The 21,921-nt window shown below is 43.0% G+C and overlaps 1 protein-coding gene across 5 annotated transcripts in view; it reads right to left on the reverse strand.

Annotated features, from left to right (window-relative positions):
• Nucleotides 1-20,367, reverse strand: part of tarbp1 (TAR (HIV-1) RNA binding protein 1) — a 177,987-nt gene extending 157,620 nt beyond the window's left edge. For 4 of the 5 annotated variants that reach the window (XM_043695409.2, XM_043695408.2, XM_043695410.2 and 1 more), the window contains exons 1-4: nucleotides 19,153-20,367; nucleotides 8,964-9,061; nucleotides 7,574-7,643; nucleotides 2,464-2,612 (exon numbers count right to left, since the gene is read on the reverse strand). In XM_043695409.2, coding sequence (XP_043551344.2) covers nucleotides 2,464-2,612; nucleotides 7,574-7,643; nucleotides 8,964-9,061; nucleotides 19,153-20,110 — 1,275 coding nt within the window. In that variant the 5' untranslated portion in view covers nucleotides 20,111-20,367. The remainder of the gene's footprint in view (nucleotides 1-2,463; nucleotides 2,613-7,573; nucleotides 7,644-8,963; nucleotides 9,062-19,152) is intronic. The other variant, XM_043695407.2, reaches the window with a different exon arrangement.
• Nucleotides 20,368-21,921: the final 1,554 nt, after the last annotated feature.

Raw genomic sequence — 21,921 nt, forward strand, 5'->3', positions numbered from 1 at the left:
ACTTATCTACCTACTTGGAAGAACATGGTAAACATGGCATAGTCAGCAAGGATGAGAGGGGAAGGATATAAAAGAGACCTAAGGGGCAACGTTTTCACGCAGAGGGTGGTACGTGCATAAATGAGCTGCCAGAGAAGTGGTGGAATCTAGTACAATTGCAACTTTAAAAGTCATCTGAATAGGTATATGAATAGGAAGGGTTTGGAGGGATATGAGTTAGGTGCTAGATTGGGTTGGGATATCTGGTTGGCATGGACGAGTTGGACCGAAGGGTCTGTTTCCCTGCAGTACATCTGTGACTCTATGTCATCAAGGAGAGGTAATGCCTGACAAATCTGTCCGAATTCTTTGAGAAGTGAGACAAAGGAAAGCCAGTCGACATAATCTATTTGGAATTCCAGAAGGCCTTTGACAAGGTGCCACACAGAAGGATTAGCTGACTGGCAGAAGACCATAGAATGGGGATAAAGAGGTCTTTTTTTAGGATGTTAGCCGGTGACTAATGGAGTTCCGCAGGAGTCAGATTTGGGACCACAACTGTTCATGTTCTACATGAATGATCTGAACAAAGTAACGGAGGGCATTGTTGCTAAATTCACAGATGACACAACTCTAGGTGTAGGGACAGGTAGTGTTGAGCAAGTGGGGAAGCTGCAGAAGGACTTGAAAAGGCGAGGAGAGGAGCAAAGAGGTAGTAGATGGAATGCAATTTCCCATGAGGACTGTGGGTCTGTCCTCAATGGGGTTTGGAAAAATGAGGGGAATCTCAATTAAGCTGACAGAATCGAGTCATAGCGAAGTATAGCACGGAAACAGACCCTTCGGTCCAACTAGTCTAGCCTGACCAGATATCCCAACCTAATCGAGTCCCATTTGTCAGCACTTGGCCCATATCCCTCCAAACCCTTCCTATTCATATACCGATCCAGAAGCCTCTTAAATACTGCAATTGTACCAGCCTCCACCACTTCCTCTGACAGCTCATTCCATACATGCACCACCCTCTGGGTGAAACAGTTGGCCCTTAGGTCTCTTTTATATCTTTCCCCTCTCACCCTAAACCTATGCCCTCTAGTCTTGGACTGTCCCACCCCAGGGAAATGACTTTGTCTATTTATCTGATCTATGCCCCTCATCATTTTGTAAACCTCTATGAGGTCGCCCCTCAGCCTTCAATGCTCCATGGAAAACAGCCCTGGTCTATTCAGCCTCCCCTTATAGCTCAAATTCTCCAACTCTGGCAATATCCTTGTAAATCTTTTCTGAACCCTTTCAAGATTCACAACATCCTTCCGATAGGAAGAAAACCAGAATTGCATAGAATATTCCAAACGTGGCCTAACCAACATCCTGGACAGCCACAACATAACCCCCTACCTCCTACACTCAATGCTCTAACCAATAGAGGTCTTCTTCAGTATCCTATCTACCAGTGACTCTACTTTCAAGGAACTAAGAACCTGCACTCCAAGGTCTCTTTGTTCAGCAACACTCCCTAGGATCTTACGATTAAGTGTATAAGCCCTGCTAAGATTTGCTTTCCCAAAATGCAGCACCGCGCATCGTTCTGCCACTCAGTCCATTGGCCCATCTGGTCAAGATCCTGTTGTAATCCAAGGTAATGTTCTTTGCTGTCCACTACACTTCCAATTTTGGTGTCATCTACAAATTTATGAACTATACCTCCTATGTTCACATCCAAGTCATTTAAGTTAATGAAGAAAAGTAGTGGACCCAACACCGATCCTTGTGGTACAAGATAGAGTGGATATAAAGATGACGTTTCCACTATAGGAGAGTCTAGAACCGGAGGATAGAGCCTTTGAGTGAAGGGATGACCCTGTAGAACTGAGTTGAGGAGGAATTTCTTCAGCCAGCAGATGGTTCATCTGTGGAATTCATTGTCACAGATGGCTTTGCAGGTCAAATCATTGAGTGTCTTTAAGACAGAGACAAATAGGATCTTGAGTTGAGAAACATATCACCAATGATTGAATGGCAGAAGAGAGACTCAATGGACCAAATGGCCGAATTCTGTTCTTATATCTTATGGTCAAAGAGAAAAGTGAGACAACACATTTGTTTTGAGTGCTTTAAAAGGAATATACAAATTGCTGCATTCAAGTGAAAATTTCCCTCATGAGTTAGAAATGTTCAATTATAGAGAATTTAAAAGGAACTTAAAAGCAACTGATGGCACTCATCCAACACACTTTCCATGCCACATAACACCTTAACAGCATCTCAATGTCGATCACAGAATGTTTGAGAAGGACATGTAGATTCCAAAACAGGATGTCAACATTACCTGATGTGACCCAGATCAAGAATATTCACTAGAGCAATGGCAACCCCATCTTGAACAAAGGTCTGATCTTCCTCTCTCCTTCCATTGTAGGGAATATTAGAATATCATTGCCAACAATTTATCATGTATCAGTGGTCGCAAATTTTAAAACTTACCTCACAAAGATCTTGAGTTCTGAAAGGATACTTTGTGACACTAAGATCAAGAAACTGAAACAGGCTTTCTTTCATTGCAGTTTTGTTTTCACTTTCAAACATTCGTTTGTAAGCACAAAGGAGCCAAGATGTGTGAAAAAGTGAACGACCTAGGTTTATAAACAAACCATCAATCAATATGTTTTTCCACACATTAATTGTTTAATTTTTGCAGAATAAAACATTTTAAAATCTAAAGTCAGTTAACTCAATCTCTCCAAGTTTAGAATACCATATATTCAATCAAGCATCATACCCTTCCCCACCCCCAATCAAATAAAGTAGTTTTGACACTATTAGAAGTAAAAGCAGCCAGCTTTACAAGCCACGAAAGCACTTCCAAAACTTTTGCCCTATTACCCCAGTCCGAATCTTGAAAATTACTGCAAGCCTTCAGTGAGAAATGTTCAAGCTGGATTACAGCTATTATAACTTGTTGAAAGCTTCACTACCTCCACTCTGGGATGCCCTTTGCTAGTGAATAATGAGTAAACATCAGATGAGACTTCCTGTGAAGAACAGCAATCTGGGAAAAACTCAACTCACAAAACTAAATGATAGTTTCATTTATTAATTCCAATTGCAAGAGTGTTTGCAATGAACTGGAGGCCCAACAAATTGAGACTACTCAAGCTCAAATTTTCTGGAATTATTTTGTTGATCTGTCCAAGTTCAACCAGTCTATTCTGATATTTATATCCACCCATCCTACGATTTAATTCAAAACAGCAGAACAAAGTGAAAAATAAATTAGACAAATGAAAAATGTCCACATACAATGAAATCAAATGTCTCTTAAAATGAAAAATTCTTGTTTTCCTCATATTAAACTTGGCAGTTTGCAAAAACAAAAGTGTTTTATTAAGGTTATAGTTGTAAAGACATTGATACAGATTAGCAATAAGTGACATTGGGGGCAGGAGATGTCAATTTGCTAAAAAAATTAAATAAATTGCCAACAAGTATAATCCAAATTAAGCAGTTTTGAGGTACAATTACTATCAAAGTAGGAACTGCAGCAACCAATTTGAGCCTGCAGACCTTTTTTTGAAATGTAACAGCAATAATTTGAACTTACATGGAAACTTTAACATAGAAAAGTGTCCCAACGTATAAATCAGACAAAGTAAATGCACAGTCAAAGCTGGATCAAGAACAGCCTTGAAAAAGAAATGAGCTGAGATGCAGATGGAACAGGGATGATGTGTGGACATTTTGGGGCGGGCAGGGGATCAGGGTGTGGAAGTGGAGAAGAAAATGCAGTCATATAAGTGGCTGGAGAAGAGGAGACATAGGGAGTAACAAGCTCTAAAACTCAAGGTTAAGAATTTTACGTTTGAGGTGTTGAGACACGAAAAGCCAATTGTGTCACAATACATATTAGTGGTTTGGACACCGAAACTGAATGAAATGTACCCAAAATTCCAGGCAAGACAAAGCTAAGTGGGATGGTGAAGAGGAGGATGTGGAGGTGCTTCAGTGTGATTTAGCCAAGCAGTCAAGACCTAAACATGGTATGATTTGAAGGAGGAGTTGGATATACTACTTGGGGCTAAAGGAATTAAAGGATTTGGGAGGAAAAAGCAGGAACACATTGAGTTAGATGATCAGCCATGATTGTAACCAGGAAAGCAACAGCCTCATGGGCTGAATGACCAACTCCTGTTCTTATGTTGTGTGTTTCTACATTGAGTGAAGACATAGGTTGCGCCTGAGAAGTATGACATGCAAAACAGAATCTGCTGCATCTTTCCTTTACTTTTCATTTTATTCATTCATCAACTGCACAGGCAAGAACAGCCTCTATTGCTCGTTATTAATTACTCAAGGAGGTGAGCTCCATTCTTCAAGGCATAGTTTATGTGGTGTAGATACAGCAAGCGCTTAAATTAAGGGAACTCCAGTGACGATATTTTTCAAAGTCTGGACAGTTATGACTTGGAGAAGAACTCGCAGGTGGTGGTGTTCTCAAGCATCCATTGCTCCCTGTGCTTCTTGGTGGAAGAAGTCATGGGTTTAGGACGTGCTCTTGACAGAGCCTTTGTAAGTTGCTGCAGTGTGTCTGACATTTACACCTGTCAATATGGATCAACAGTATCCAGGCCAGCGTATTCCATGATAATCTCAGCCTTTGGAGTCAGCAAATGCATCATTCCTGACAGAATTCCCAATCTCTGACTTGCTCATGTCAACCTCTATTTATACAGTTAACTCAGTTCAGCTTCTGGAGAATCCAAAGGATGTCATTATGGCAGCAGGTACAGAGGCAGAAGCATTTGCCCTGGGACATCATTCTATAACAGTGAAACCTCATGGCATTGGGTCAAATGTGGGCACGGAAGAAGTTACTTGACCTTATCCTCACCAATCCATCTGTAATACGTGTCTGACCTTGACAGTATCAATTGAAGGGACCAGAGTGGAGATGAGGTCCATTCTTCATATAGAGGATACCTTCTTCACCACAAATAATGTGATAAATCTAACAGACTTCAAATAGATCTAGCAACTGAAAACTGGTCACACACAAGGCACTGTTGGCCATCAGGAGCAGAATTATATTAAACCACAATCTGTAATCTCATGGCTTGGCATAATGCTCACTCCAGTATGACCACAAGATCATGTTAGAAGGTCAAATCTGGTTCAATGAAGACTGCTGAAGGACATACCAGGAGTAACACAAGGAATATGGCAAAATGAAATGCAACCTCGTGAAACGACAACACAGAACTGCTTTCATTCCAAACAACAGAAAGAAAATGTCACGGAAAAAGAGGACAAATGGACTGCAGAGTTGCTCCTTTGAGGCCCCTATGAATTGTCCTTTAATGTTTTCTAACATTACCATAGAGTCATAGGGAGGTACAGCATGGAACCAGACCCTTCGGTCCAACCCATCCATGCCGACCAGATATCCCAACCCAAACTAATCCCACCTGCCAGCACCCGGCACATATCCCTCCAAACCCTTCCTATTCATGTACCCACCCAGATGTCTTTTAAATATTGCAATTGTACCAGCCTCCACCACTTCCTCTGGCAGCTCATTCCATACACAGATCACCCTCTGCGTGAAAAAGTTGTCCCTTTAGATCTCTTTTATATCTTTCCCCTCTCACCCTAAACCTATGCCCTCTAGTTCTGGACTCCCCAACCCCAGGGAAAAGACTTTGCCTATTTATCCTATCCATGCCCCTCATAATTTTGTAAACCTCTATAAAGTCACCCTCAGCCTCCGACACTCCAGGGAAAACAGCCCCAGCCTGTTCAGCCTTTCCCTATAGCTCAGATCCAGCAACCCTGGCAACATCCTTGTAAATCTTTTCTGAACCCTTTCAACTTTCACAACATCTTTCTGATAGGAAGGAGACCAGAATTGCACGCAATATTCCAACAGCGGCCTAACCAATGTCCTGTACAGCTGCAACATGACCTCCCAACTCCTGTACTCAATACTCTGACCAATAAAAGAAAGCATACCAAACGCCTTCTTCATATCCTATCTACCTGCGACTCCACTTTCAAGGAGCTACGAACCTGCAATCCAAGGTCTCTTGGTTCAGCAACACTCCCATGGACCTTAGCATTAAGTGTATACGTCCTGCTAAGATTTGCCTTCCCAAAATGCAGCACCTCGCATTTAGCTGAATTAAACTCCATCTGCCACTGCTCGGCCCATTGGCTCATCTGGTCAAGTACCTGTTGTAATCTGAGGTAACCCTCTTCGCTGTCCACTACACCTCCAATTTTGGTGTCATTTGCAAACTTACTAACTGTACCTCTTATGCTCGCGTCCAAATTATTTATGTAAATGACAAAAAGTAGAGAACCCAGCACCAATCCTTGTGGCACTCCACTGGTCATAGGCCTCCAGTCTGAAAAACAATCCTCCACCACGACACTCTGTCTTCTACCTTTGAACCAGTTCTATATCCAAATGGCTAGTTCTCCCTGTATTCCATGAGATCTAACCTTGCTAATCAGTCTCCCATGAGGAACCTTGTCGAACGCCTTACTGAAGTCCATATAGATCACATCTACTGCTCTGCCCTCATCAATCCTCTTTATTGCTTCTTCAAAAAACTCAATCAAGTTTGTGAGACATGATTTCCCACGCACAAAGCCATGTTGATGATCCCTGATCAGTCCTTGCCTTTCCTTTCCAAATACATGTATATTCTGTCCCTCAGGATTCCCTCCAACAACGTGCCCACCACCAAGGTCAGGTTCACTGGTCTATTGTTCCCTGGCTTGTCCTTACCACCCTTCTTAAACAGTGGCACCACGTTTGCCGACCTCCAGTCTTCCGGCACCTCACCTGTGACTATCGATGATACAAATATCTCAGCAAAAGGCCCAGCAATCACTTCTCTAGCTTCCCACAAAGTTCTTGGGTACATCTAATCAGGTCCTGGGGATTTATCCATTTTTACCTGTTTCAAGACATCCAGCACTTTATTAGTCCTATTTTGTACCTGCCTGCCCTAACTGTTTGACTCGCTTCTGTTCTCAACTGTACCAGTCTCAGATTGATCTCTTTCCTCATTATCTCGCTGGGTCTCACCCCCCCCACCTTACTAGTTTAAATCCTCCCGAGCAGCCCCAGCAAATCTCCCTGCCAGTATATTAGTCCCCTTCCAATTTAGGTGCAATCCGCCCTTCTTGTACAGGTCACTTCTACCCCAAAAGAGATTCCAATGATCCAAAAATGTGAATCCTTCTCCCATACACCAGCTCCTCAGCCATGCATTCATTTGCTCCATCTTCCTGCCCTCATCAGCTCATAGCACTGGGAGTAATCCAAATATTACTACTCTCGAGGACCTCTTTTTTTAAATTTCTGCCTGACTCACTGTAATCTCCCTTCAGAATTTCATCCTTTTCCCTTCCTATGTCATTGGTTCCAATGTGGACAATGAATCACAATGGGCTTCGACCTGACGGTACAGTTCTATGTCTGAAGTGCATTTACAGCTGAGAAGACAACCTACCAAAACATACGGGCGTGTAAAAATATTAGTAAATATTGCAACGATTGAAGAAAATCACACTGAAAGGTCATAATCACCCTGGTCATTGGAAACAGTGGCATCCATTAAGCTCTTGAGTCGAGGTAATATTGGTCTTATGACATGAACCTAAAATACAAAATCAAAAGTATTATGTTTTCAGCTGATTCACAAATATAATTTTTCCTAAGAACATTTTGAACAATGAAGCATTTAACAACAATAAAATTAGCTTATTATTATTTTTGTCAATTCTGACATGATAGTCGTTTAAACTTAAGAAGTATTCAGATATCCACTCATGAGATCAAGGCATACAAGGCTACAGGCCAAGAGCTGGAAAATGGGATTACAATAATTAGGTGGTGTTTTGAACCGTACAGACTTGATGGGCCAACAGCCTTTTTCCATGCTGTAGACATCTGTGACTCTACATACACATAAACAACAAAGAAAAAGCAAGTAGAAAGCATCTGGTTCATAATGCCCAAACCACTCATACCTGGGCTTACCAGGTTTGCCTGTGACACACACAGACCTGTTCTCAATCCTTAGGAGAGTCAAAAAAAAAATCTAAAGAAAAACAGGAAAATTTTTACTCTAAATTTAATGAAGAATTTGTTTGCCCAGGGGGTGGTGGGTATCTGGAACTCACTGCCTAAAAGGGTGGTACAGACAGGAACCATGACATTTACATAGTATTCAGATGAATACTTCATGCTACAGCATACAAGGTTGCAAACCCAGTTCTGGAAAACAGGCATGGACATTACACCACTATGGCCTGTAAAGCTCTATGATTCAACAACTCTCAAATAAAATTCAACAAAGCTCCAGGAGGCAAGTAATCCATTAACCTTACCACCTAATCCACAACTGATTTTCTATAATAAGAAACATACGTTCTCACTGAGGAATTTATTGAATTTCCTTTTGAATTACTGCAAGAATACCATGATCACTAGGTGTATCACCTCTATTCAAAAGGTACAAACTCAGTATTCACAGAAACTCTTCATAATGTCTCTTGTAAAACCATATCTAATTCCTCTGCCATTTTTAAAACATCAATCATGCTTTCATAAAATTACATTTGTATCCACTATAAACTGCCCAAGTCCTTCCATCTATTATGATAACAAATATCAAAATTTAATTACCACCTTGGTTTTTGTCAAATTAGGACTGAAGCTACTTTGCATTGATAATAGTTGTTCACAAAGACCCTCACGTTCCTCCCTGATCCATACAGTTTCGTGGGTAGCCAGATATCAGGTAAAGTGAACGTTCTCTCAAAAACGTAATGAGCCAAATTTCATTTGAGAGTAATTCAAAAACATTTCAGATATATATCCTCACAACGGTCATCTGCATTACTTAGCTCAGGTTGATACTTGGAAATGAAGCACTTTTCAAAAGGGACACACGTACTCAAAATTTGCCACTTACTTGATTTTCTTCCAGTGTTTCCATTATTAAAATATAATTTTCCCATAACTGGACAAGTTGTTTGCTTTTTTCACCCGACCACCAAAAAAGGCATGTGTCTAAAATAAAAATGATGCATGTTAAATTGAACTGAGGAATTGCTATTTTTTTAATTATAAAATCATAACATGCAAATTTCCAGTCAAATATCAATTTCTGCAAATTATTGAACTTTGCAGATTAAAAAAAAACGTTTACTGGCCTTCAAGTCCAATTACTCTCATTAATGTTCTCGATTATTCCTTTGTCATCTCCAAATCTCATCCCACCTAAAGTTCTTTTGGCCACCTTCCGATCCTCCAGCTCATCTAAAGCTCTACCAACGTCCTATTTCACACCAGGTCTTGATCACCGATCCATTATATTGTTCAATGCCTCAAATTTTAAATTCCAATCTTTGTGCTCAATACTTCCAAGACATTCTTTTACCCTCTAATCCTTTGCAATTTTCACTGTTCTGCTGGCCATAGTCTCTTATGCATTGCCCACCATTTCCCAAACATGAGTTAGGAGCAGGTGTGGGTCATTCAGGCTCTAAAATCTGTTTCACCATTTGATGACATTTTGGCTGATGCTAATCTGGCTTCAACTCCCATTTCCTGCTTAGTCCCCATACCTTTGATTTACTTGACAGTCAAGAATCTACCTGCCTTTGACTTGAAAATATTCAATGGTGTCTCCCATCTGCTCCCCTCACCCCCCCTCCACCTCCATCAAAAGTATAAAAACACACATTTTACATTCACTTTCAACTATAGAGGAGTCACACTGGACTCAAAGAATTCAGTTTCTCTCTCCACATTTGTTGGTAGACCTACTGGATTTCTCCAGCATTTTCAATGTTTGCTTCAATGACCCTATTTTTACTGGTCTCTGGAGAACAAACCTAAAACCCTCATGAGAGAAAGAAATTCTTCTCATCTCCTTTATAAAAGGGAGACTCTATTTTTAAACTGTGTCCTAATCTACTCTCTCACATAAGGAGAAACAAACATCTTTTCAGCACCCAACCAGTCAGGTTCCTTCAGGGTCTGGTATGGTTATATTATACACCATATTATGGCTCATTAAGATCACCTCTCATTCTTCTAAATACCACTGGAAACAAACCCAACCTGTACTCATGAGATAACCCAGCAAGCAGTCCAGCAGGACTTCTCTGAACTGCTTCAAGTGCAGTTATGTCCATTTTAGAGAAGGAAGCCAAAACACACGTTGACAGCCAAGCTTCTAGCCCCCTTAACTCCACTCTCGGAACTACCTCCTTTGACTTCCCTGACTTCTTTTATACTTTAATAAACCTCCGTCCCTAACTAAATGTTCTGCGAAATTAAAAACACAATATACGTAAATGAAGGAAGACAGAGAGAACTAACCGTCTTCATATAAGATTGCTGGAACAGATGATCACTTGAACGCCTGAATCAATTAAAAGAAAACTTTGCTGTTTAAGTTTTAAGTTTAAGAGTGTTTCCTGTTTGTGATGAATTTTAGCTTCCCAGTCACCGAATTTATACAGCTCAACCTTCTAGTTTTCTATCTTCTTTAAAAAAATATATCATTTTGAATGCCGTGACCAATCAAGATTAAACCTCACTTTTGTCAAAGTATTCCATATTACTCCAAAAACATTTCTTTCAATTTCCCCTTGTATTTATCTTGAACCTATATGGCAGTCACTTCAATTTAAGATTCAACATGAACAATCCACATTTACTCTGTTTATCCTCATCAATTTGAACTAGTCTAATAAATGCAATCATTATATGACGAAAGGACATTGACCTACCTGTTCAAAACTTTATTTCTAACTGCAGACATCATCAATATTATTCACACATGCTTGTTGGTGTAATTCTATCCTCTTATCGCAAAAAGTATAGTCATGCAGAGCATTCAAAGCCTAACATAATTTGCCTTAAAATCTGAAGAATGTAGTAAATTAAAATAAAGAATCTAACGGCATCATTTAGCTCCAATACATTGAGAAATTTAACACTACAATGATAACTCTAAAGTTTATGCTTATTCACAAATGGAATATTCTCATTTGCCCTTTCTCCTAGGCAGTTTGTGTCCTGTTCTTCTGCCTCCTTGGCATTTTGCTATTCCTCAAACTTTGATATTCAACCTTTTATTTTGAAGTAGATTGCTAGAGCTGCTTGGGAGGATTTAAACGAGTAAGGAGGGCAGGGGTGGGACCCAGGGAGATAGAGAGGAAAGAGATCAATCTCAGACAGGTACAGTTGAGAACAGAAGCAAGTCAAACAGTCAGGGCAGGCAGGGACAAGGTAGGACTAATAAATTAAACTGCATTTATTTCAAGGCAAGGGGCCTAACAAGGAAGGCAGATGAACTCAGGGCATGGTTAGGAACATGGGACTAGGATATCATAGCAATTACAGAAACATGGCTCAGGGATGGGCAGGACTGGCAGCTTAATGTTCCAGTATACAAATGCTACAGGAAGGATAGAAAGGGAGGCAAGAGAGGAGGGGGAGTGGTATTTTTGATCAGGGATAGCATTACAGCTGTGCTGAGGGAGGATATTCCCAGAAATACATCCAGGGACGTTATTTGGGTGGAACTGAGAAATAAGAAAGGGATGATCACCTTATTGCGATTGTATTATATACCCCCTAATAGTCAGAGGGAAATTGAGAAACAAACTTGCAAGGAGATCTCAGCTATCTATCAGAATAATACGGTAGTTATGGTAGGGGATTTTAACTTTCCAAACATTGACTGGGACTGCCATCGTGTTAAAGGTTTAGATGGAGAGGAATTTCTTAAGTGTGCACAAGACAATTTTTTGATTCAGTATGTGGATGTACCTCCTAGAGAAGGTGCAAAACTTGACCTACTCTTGGGAAATAAGGCAGGGCAGGTGACTGAGGTGTCAGTGGGGGAGCACTTTGGGGCGGCGACCATAATTCTATTTGTTTTAAAATAGTGATGGAAAAGGATAGACCAGATCTAAAAGTTGAAGTTCTAAATTGGAGAAAGGCCAATTTCGACGGTATTAAGCAAGAACTTTCAAAAGCTGATAGGGGGGCAGATGTTCGCAGGTAAAGGGACGGCTGGAAAATGGGAAGCCTTCAGAAATGAGGTAACAAGAATCCAGAGAAAGTATATTCCTGTCAGGGTGAAAGGGAAGGCTGGTAGGTACAGGGAATGCTGGATGACTAAAGAAATTGAGGGTTTGGTTAAGAAAACGAAGAAAGCATATGTCAGGTATAGACCAGATAGATCAAGTGAATCCTTAGAAGAGTATAAAGGACGTAGGAGTATACTTAAGAGGGAAATCAGGAGTGCAAAAAGGGACATGAGATAACTTTGACAAATAGAATTAAGGAGAATCCAAAGAGTTTTTATAAATATACGAAGGACAAAAGGGTAACTAGGGAGAGAATAGGGCCCCTCAAAGATCAGCAAGGCAGCCTTTGTGTGGAGCCGCAGAAAATGGGGGAGATACTAAACGAGTATTTTGTGTCAGTATTTACTGTGGAAGAGGACATCGAAGATATAGAATGTCGGGAAATAGATGATGACATCTTGAAAAATGTCTATATTACACAGAGGAGAAAGTGCTAGGTGTCTTAAAACGGTTAAAAGGTGGATAAATCCCCAGGACCTGATTAAGTGTACCCTAGAACTCTGTGGGAGGCTGGGCCTCTTGCTGAGATATTTGTATCATCAATAGTCACAGGAGGGGTGCCGGAAGACAGGAAATTGGCTAATGTGGTGTCACTGTTTAAGAAGGGTGGTAAGGACAAGCCAGGGAACTACAGACCAGTGAGCCTGACATCAGTGATGGGCAAGTTGTTGGAGGAAATCCTGAGGGACAGGATGTACATGTATTTGGAAAAGCAAGAACTGATTAGGGATAGTCAACATGGCTTTGTGCGTGGGAAATCATGTCTCATAAACTTGATTGAGTTTTTTGAACAAGTAACAAAGAGGATTGATGAGGGCAGAGCGGTGGACATGATCTATATAGACTTCAGCAAGGCGTTCGACAAGGTTCCCCATGGGAGACTGGTTAGCAAGGTTAGATCTCATGGAATACAGAGAGAACTAGCCATGTGAATACAGAACTGGCTCAAAGGTAGAAGACAGAACGTGATGGTAGAGGGTTTTCAGTCTGGAGGCCTGTGATCAGTGGAGTGCCATAAGGATCGGTGCTGGGTCCTCTACTTTTTGTCATTTATATAAATGATTTGGATGTGAGCAGAAGAGGTACGGTTAGTAAGTTTGCAGAGGACATCAAAATTGGAGGTGTGGTGGACAGTGAAGAAAGTTACCTCAGATTACAATAGGATCTTGATCAGATGGGCCAATGGGCTGAGAAGTGGCAGATGGAGTTTAATTCAGATAAATGCGAAGTGCTGCATTTTGGGAAAATAAATCTTAGCAGGACTTATACACTTAATGGTAAGGCCCTAGGGAGTGTTGTTGCAAAGTGTCCTTGAAAGTGAAGTTGCAGATAGATAGGATAGTGGAGGCATTTGGTATGCTTTCCTATGTTGGTCAGAGTATCGAATACAGGTAGTGGGAGGTCATGGTTAGGCCACATTTGGAATATTCCGTGCAATTCTGGTCTCCTTCCTATCAGAAAGATGTTGTGAAACTAGAAAGGGTTTAGAAATGATTTACAAGGATATTGCCAGGGTTGGAGGATTTGAGCCATAAGGAGAGACTGAACAGGCTGGGACTATTTTCCCTGGAGCGTCGGAAGCTGAGGGGTGATCTTACAGAGGTTTACAAAATGATGAGAGACATGGATAGGATAAATAAACAAAATCTTTTCCCTGGGGTGGGGGAGTCCAGAACTAGAGGGCATAGGTTTAAAGTGAGAGAGGAAAGATATAAAAGAGACCTAAGGGGCAACTTTTTCACACAGAGGGTGGTGCGTGTATGGAATGAGCTGCCAGAGGAAGTGGTGGAGGCTGGTACAATTGCAACATTTAAAAAGCATTTGGATGGGTATATGAATAGGAATGGTTTGGAGGGATATGGGCCGGGTGCTGGCAGGTGGGACTAGATTGGGTTGGGATATCTGGTCGGCATGGACGGGTTGGACCGAAGGGTCTGTTTCCATGCTGTACATCTCTATGATTCTAGATTATATCATGACTCTGCATACGGACAACCAGGCCCCAACACTAAAACATTCATTGCCAGCATCCTTTTTGTACCTTTGCCTTTTTGTCACAGGCCTTCATTTTCTCAAAGGAAGTCCCTCCGCTGCAAATGTCTGCATTAACCACATCCAATATACCAGCCAATTCATACATACTTTTCGCTAACAATTATAAAATGTGATGAAACATCGTCCATATCAATTAACTCTAAATTTATGAGGTTTTCTTGGTAATTAGTGAACACTAAGGTGTAATGACTGGATAGGGTAGAATTTGTAAGAAGCTTCCAGGAGAGTTTTCTAGAGCAGTATGTCAATAATCCGACGAGGGAAGGGACCATATTGGACCAGGTACTGGGGAACAAACCAGGACAGCTGGTAGAATTTGCGGTGGGGGATTTCTTTGGGAACAGTGACCACAATTCTGTAAGTTTTAGAATTCTTGTAGATAAAGAAGAGAACGGTCCGAAGGGAAGAGTACTAAACTGGGCCAAGGCCAATTATATCAAAATTAGGGAGGAGCTTGGATTGGACACAGCTATTTGAAGGGAAGTCCACACTTGAGATGTGGGAGGCTTTCAAAGATAGGTTAAAGATCGTGCAGGATAGACATGTCCCGTTGAAGGCAAAGGATAGGAAGGCAAGATTGGTGAACCATGGATAACAGGAGAAATTGTGCGACTAGCCAAGAGGAAAAGGGAAGCGTACATAAGGTCTAGGCAGCTAAGAACAGAACGGGCCCTGGAGGAATATCGGGAGAGTAGGCCAAGTCTTAAGCGAGGAATCAAGCAGGCTAAAAGGGGTCATGAAATAGCTTTAGCGAACAGAATTAAGGAGAATCCCAAAGCATTTTATTCTTCTATAAGAAGCAAACGGGTAACTAGAGAAAGGATTGGCCCACTAAAAGATAACAAAGGAAGGCTGTGTGTTGAACGTGAGAGAATGGACGAGATTCTGAATGATTACTTCGCATCAGTGTTCACTGAGGAGAGGAACATGATGTTGTTGAGATTAGAAACAGAAGTTTGATTAGACTGGATTACATTGATATTAGGTGGGAGGATGTGTTGGGTATGCTAAAGGATATTAAGATGGACAAATCCCCAGGACCGGATGGGATCTATCCCAGGTTGCCGAGGGGCGAGAGAGGAAATAACTGGGGCCCTGACAGGTATCTTTTTGGCATCCTTAAATACAGGTAAGGTGCCGGAGGACTGGAGGGTTGCTCATGTTGTCCCCCTGTACAAGAAGGGAAGTAGGGATATTCTGGGTAACTACAGACCAGTGAGCTAGATGTCAGTGGTGGCAAAGTTGCTCAACAAGGTACTGAGGGATTGGATCTATTTATATTTAGAAAAGAATGGGCTTATCAGTGATAGGCAACATGGTTTTTGTGCGGGGGAGATCAAGTGAGGAAGTGACCAAATTGATAGATGAAGGGAGGGCTGTTGATGTGATATACATGGACTTTAGTCAGGCGTTTGATAAGGTTCCCCATGGTAGACTAATGGAGAAAATGAAGTCACATGGTGTGCAGGGTGTTCTAGCTAGGTGGATAAAAAACTGGTTGAGCAACAGGAGACAGAGTGTAGTAGTTGAAGGGATTTCTCGAAATGGAGAAAAGTTACCAGTGGTGTTCCACAGGGGTCAGTGTTGGGGCCACTGTTGTTTGTAATATACATAAATGATCTGGAAGAGGGCTCTGTTAGTATGATCAGCAAGTTTGCAGATGACACGAAGATTGGTGGAGTAGCAGAAAGCATAAGGGACTGTCAGAGAATACAGGAGGATATAGATAGACTGAAGAGTTGGGCGGAAAAATGGCAGATGGTTTTCAATCCAGACAAATGTGAGGTGATGCATTTAGACAAGACTAATTCTAGACTGAATTATACAATGAACAGAAGAGCCTTGAGAAAAGTTGATGGCAGAGAGATCTGGGAGTGCAGGTCAATTGTACCCTGAAGTTTGCTGCACAGGTGGATAGAGTGGTCAAGAAGGCATATAGTATGCTTGCCTTCATTGGACGGGTATTGAGTACAACAGCTGGCAAGTCATGTTAAAATTGTACAAGACATTGGTTCGGCCGCATTTAGAATACTGTGTACAGTTCTGGTTGCCACATTACCAAAAGGATGTGGACGCTTTGGAGAGGGTGCAGAGAAGGTTTACGAGGATGTTGCCTGGTATGGAAAGTGCTAGCTATGAAGAGAGATGGAGTAGGTTAGGTTATTTTCATTAGAAAACAGGAGATTGAGAGGGGACCTGATTGAGGTTTTCAAAATCACGAAGGGTATAGACAGGGTGGATAGAGACAAGCTTTTTCCCAGGGTGAAGGATTCAATAACGAGAGGTCATGCTTTCAAGGTGAGAGATAGAAAGTTTAAGGGGGATACACGTGGCAAGTACTTCACACAGAGGGTGGTAGGCGTTTGGAACACATTGCCAGCAGAGGTGATAGAGGCAGGCAAGGTAGATTCATTTAAGATGCATCTGGACAGATGCATGAGTAGGTGGGGAGCAGAGTGATACAGATGCATTGGAATTGACAAAATGGTTTAGACAATACATTTGGATCGGCTCAGGCTTTGAGGGCCGAAGAGCCTATTCCTGGGCTGTAAATTTTCTTTGCTCTTTATTCTTTGGATGCATTTCCTTTAATTTATTTTTTGTTTAGCAAAGGTATTAAGGGTTATTGGCCAAAGGTAGGTATAAGGAGTTAGTCCACAGACTGGCGATGATCTTGTTAAATGTCCAAACAGGGTCATAGAGCTGAATGGTCTATTCCTGTTCCTATGTTCATTGTTGTACTTTATCTCATCTGGAACTATTTCAATCCTAATTGTGAGACATTCAGAGTAAAGTCATCTCTCAGGTGCCTTGATGTGTTACTTGTGGTTTGGATCTCAAACCTTTAGGTAGGGATATTTCATCAGAAATCTAGCAGTGCGTACAAACAGGCATCTTGTTACGTGAGAACCAGAAGACAAACACCCACGTGGAATCTGAGACGTCCAGCTGAGAGTTAGAGCCAAGACAAAATAACTAGGTGCACAACCAATTTTTCATTATTTGTCCAGCCAATGCTGGAACTTTTAGGTGCTGATGGGTTTAGGGGCAAGGGATCGAGCTCTTGAGAATTTGATCTGATCTAGGTTATATTGGTCTTCATAGCTCTGCTACGTAAAGAAAGCATAAAGAGGAAACTTCTCAAGCACAGAATCCCAGAGGTTTTAAGTTCTGCACCGAGTGATGTGATGGTATCAGGGCATAGCCAGGGAGTAGTTTTTTTGGGGAGGTTAGGCACTTACTTGGAGCGTAATGATCTCTGAAGAGTTTTTCCAGCAGTTTCTACTTTTAACTCCAACTTCCTGCATCCACAACATTTTGCTTTAACGTAATGCTGTTTTGCTTTGGCACTACTGCTCAGATGTTAGCACATCTTCCTCATCCTTAAATCTCAGAGCATGCGCAGATCAACTGGCAGAGGTCTTCTCAGACATCTTCAACCTCTCTCTCTGCAGCAGGCCACTGTCCCTGCCTGTTTCAAGAGGGCCAACATCATCCCTGTGCCTAAGGCGGCTCATGCAGCATGTCTCAATGACTTCCGTCCAGTGGCCCTAATGTCAGTGGTCATGAAGTGCTTTGAAAGGCTGGTCACGGCATTAATCAACTGCAACCTCCCCACTAATCTTGACCCACTCCAATTTGCCTATCGGACAAAAGATCCACGTCAGATACCATATCATTTGCCCTTCATCCTCCCTAGAACATCTTGACACCAAGAACAGCTACATAAGAATCCTACTCATTGCCTACAGTTCAGCCTTCAACACTATTATCCCCTCGATGCTGATTACTAAATTTATTCATCTCCGACTAGGCGCCACTCTCTGCAACTGGATCCTCAGTTTCCTGACCCACAAGCCTCAATCAGTGAAAACTGGGGACAATATTTCATCCTCACTAAAACTCAACACCGGATCCCCCTAGGGGTGTGTACTCAGCCCTCTACTGTACTCATTGTATACCCACGACTGCATCTCCAAATACCAGACTAATGCCATTTACAAGTTCGCTGTTGATATCACCATAGTTGGTCAAATCTCAGATGGCGACAAAACAGACTACAGACGGGAAGTGGAAAACCTGGAAAAATGGTGCATTGAGAACAACCTAGCTCTCAATGCTGGCAAAACCAAGGAACTCATTATTGACTTTTGGTGGGATGTTACTCATGCCCCCCTACACATTTACAGCACAGAGGTGGAACGAATAGAGAGTGTCAAGCTCCTGGGAGTGGTCATCCACAAGAAGCTTTCTTGGACTCTTCATGTGGACACACTGATTACAAAGGCCCAACAACGTCTCTTCTTCCTCAGGCAGCTGAGAAAATTTGGCATAATGTTGAATATCCTTGCCAACTTTTATAGGTGCGCCATCGAGAGCATTCTGTCTGGATGTATCATTACCTGGTACAGTAACTCAAGATTAGAAACGGTCACAGAGAGTGGTGAACTTGGCCCGCACTATCACAAAGGCCAACTTCCCATCTACAGAATCCACCAAGGAAAGGCTGCCAGCATTCTTAAAGATCCATCCCACCCTGGCAATGCTTTTCTACACTCTCTACCACCGAGAAGGTACAGAAGCCTGAACACACGCATTAGCTGGTTTTGAAATAGCTTTGACCCTACTGTTGTTAGAATACTGAATGGACTCACAAGCTCTTAGCATTCACCTGTACCTGTGTTTTATGTTCTGCTGTTTACTTATCTATGCTAGTTGACTGTGTGATCTGCCTCTATTGCTCGGAGGATAAAGCGTTTCACTGTGCCTCGGCACAAGTGACAATAAATTCAATTCAATACTATAACCACCGTCACAAAGAATTTCAGAATGTGGGAAAAGGGTTAATTGGACTTGCTGCTTCCTCCTACATTCCAACTGCACTAAATTCCATAAATAAATAGTCAGTTCTTATAAAAGTAGTAGTTGTGAACGTACTGGATTCGGCCGGAGACTCTGAACTGATTTCACTCCTCAATGAGTTCGAAACTTCTACAGCTCTCTTTAACAGGTACATGGCTCTCTTGCGCGACGTGTTATCCGGCTGCACCAAACCCGTTTGCACCATTTCCCAAAACTCCGGACAAATTCGGAGATCGAAGGTATCGGGGGATGACCGGTCTCCGGTATCAAAGAGCAGACGGGGAGGAAGCGAGGTCAGCAACAGCAGGGATCTGGAGCCGGAGCCGGTCTTTCCCCAGTGTTTCACGCGATCCCAGATCTCCTGGGCGAACAGGCACTTTGACACCGAGCTGCCCGGGTGCCGGAGAAGAGCCAGAATCAAGCCGGTGACCACTCTGGATGCCACGCTGTCCTCCCCCACTCTGACAGCGGTCAGGCCGAGCTGGAGCAGCTCCTGTACGCCGACTCCGGGCTCCAGAAGCAGCAGCAGCGGCGCCATCCTCACCAGCACCTCGACGGCGACTCGAATGTCCGAGTACTCGGAGGCCTGGCACTCGCCGCTCCGAGCTTCCTCCCCCTCAACCAGACCAGCCCTACCCCGTTCCTCGGTGTAGCTCCGCAGATCCCTCAGGCTTGGGGTGGTCACGTCCCGAAGCAGGGCAGGTGGGCTCCGTAGGCAACAGGCGTGGAGCAGGCCGCAAAGGGAGTACACCAGCCTCCGGCTCTGCTCCTCCAGCTGCAAATGCCGCACGAGCGGCAGGCACCAGCCGACGGCCAGGTCCCGCAAGGAGCTGGAGGCATCGCGCTCCTCGGCGCCGGGCGCCAGCTTCTCCACCAACAGCCCAAATATCTCCAGCCGACCAGGGTCAGGCGCCCCTGGCTCTCCTCCGTCCCGGCACCAGCGGCACAACTCCTGTACGGTGAATGAGAAACCGGACCCCGGCACAGCATCCAGCCGCTGCACCAAGTCCACCACCATCAATAAAGGCTCCATCCCCGACAGCCTGACGCCAACTGCTGGACACACCACTTCCGGTGCAAGTGTGTGTTTCCTCCTTTTCTAATGTCCGGCGGAAAACACCACCCTCTCGGCTCCGTTCCTAGAGAAATGGAAGCGTCTCTGTGAGGAAAAGAAGAAACGTTCGGTTAAGATGATTTGGAGATGCCGGTGTTGGACTGGGGTGTACAAAGTTAAAAAATCACACAACACCAGGTTAAGGTCCAACAGGTTTAATTGGAAGCATTAGCTTTCGGAGCGTCGCTCCATCAGATGGTTGTGGAGGACACAAGAAAGGATTGCGAGGATGATTCAGGAGAAGAGTGAAAGTAATAGGGTGGTTGGTATGAGGGACTTTAACTTTCCTGATATTGATTGGGAAAGCCAGAGCTCTAGTTCGTTAGATGGGTCAGTGTTTGTCCAATGTGTGCAGAAGGGTTTCCTGACACAATATGTTTTAGGCCAACAAGAGGTGAGGCCATACTGGATTTGGTTCTGGGTAACGAACCAGGCCAGGTGTTAGAATTAGAGGTAAGTGAGCACTTTGGTGACAGTGACCACAATTCGGTGACTTTTACTCTAGTGATGGAGAGGGATAAGTGTGCACTGCAGGGCAAGAGTTATAGCTGGGGGCAGGGAAATTATGATGCGGTGAGGCATGACTTAGGATGCGTGGCTTGGAAGAGTAGGCTTCAAGGCAAGGGCGTAATTGATATGTGGAGCTTGTTCAAGGAGCAACTATTGAGTGTCCTTGATAAGTATGTACCTGTCAGGCAGGGAGGAAAGGGTCGTGTGAGGGAGCCGTGGTTTAATAAGGAATTAGAATCCCTTGTTAAAGGGAAGAGGCGGCCTATGTAAAGATGAGGCGTGAAGGTTCAATTGGGGCGATTGAGAGTTATAAGGTAGCCAGGAAGGACCTGAAGAGAGAGCTAAGAGCAGCAAGGAAGGGACATGAAAGGTCCTTAGTTGGTAGGATTAGGGAAAACCCTAAGGCTTTCTATAGGTATGTCAGGAATAAAAGAATGACTAGGGTAGGAATATGTCCAGTCAAGGATAGTAGTGGGAAGTTGTGTGTGGAGGCTGAAGAGATTGGGGAGACACTGAATGAATACTTTTCGTCAGTATTCACTCAGGAACAGGACATTGTTGCCGATGTGAATACTGAGTCACAATTAATTAGAATGGACAGCTTTGAGGTATGTAGGGAAGAGGTGTTGGAAATTCTGGAAAGGGTGAAAATAGATAAGTCCCCTGGGCCTGATGGCATTTATCCTAGGATTCTCTGGGAAGCAAGGGAGGAGATTGCAGAGCCATTGGCCTTGATTTTTATGTCCTCATTGTCTACAGGAGTCGTGCCAGAAGACTGGAGGCTAGCAAATGTGGTTCCCTTGTTCAAGAAGGGGAGTAGGGATAACCCTAGTAACTATAGGCTGGTGAATCTCACTTCTGTTGTGGGCAAAGTCTTAGAGAGAATTGAAAATGTGTTGCTGGAACAGCGCAGCAGGTCAGGCAGCATCCAGGGAACAGGAGAATCGACGTTTTGGGCATAAGCCCTTCTTTCCTGAAGAAGGGCTTATGCCCAAAACATCGATTCTCCTGTTCCCTGGATGCTGCCTGACCTGCTGCGCTGTTCCAGCAACACATTTTCAGCTCTGATCTCCAGCATCTGCAGACCTCACTTTCTCCTCTTAGAGAGAATTGTAAGGGATAGGATTTATGAACATCTGGATAGGAATAATATGATCAAGGATAGTCAGCATGGTTTTGTGAAGGGCAGGTCGTGCCTCACAAACCTTATTGAATTCTTT

Source organism: Chiloscyllium plagiosum, unplaced genomic scaffold (genome assembly GCF_037043375.1).
Source record: "Chiloscyllium plagiosum isolate Xiang-an unplaced genomic scaffold, Cpla_swu_hap1 HiC_scaffold_10, whole genome shotgun sequence".
Classification (NCBI taxonomy): domain Eukaryota; kingdom Metazoa; phylum Chordata; class Chondrichthyes; order Orectolobiformes; family Hemiscylliidae; genus Chiloscyllium; species Chiloscyllium plagiosum.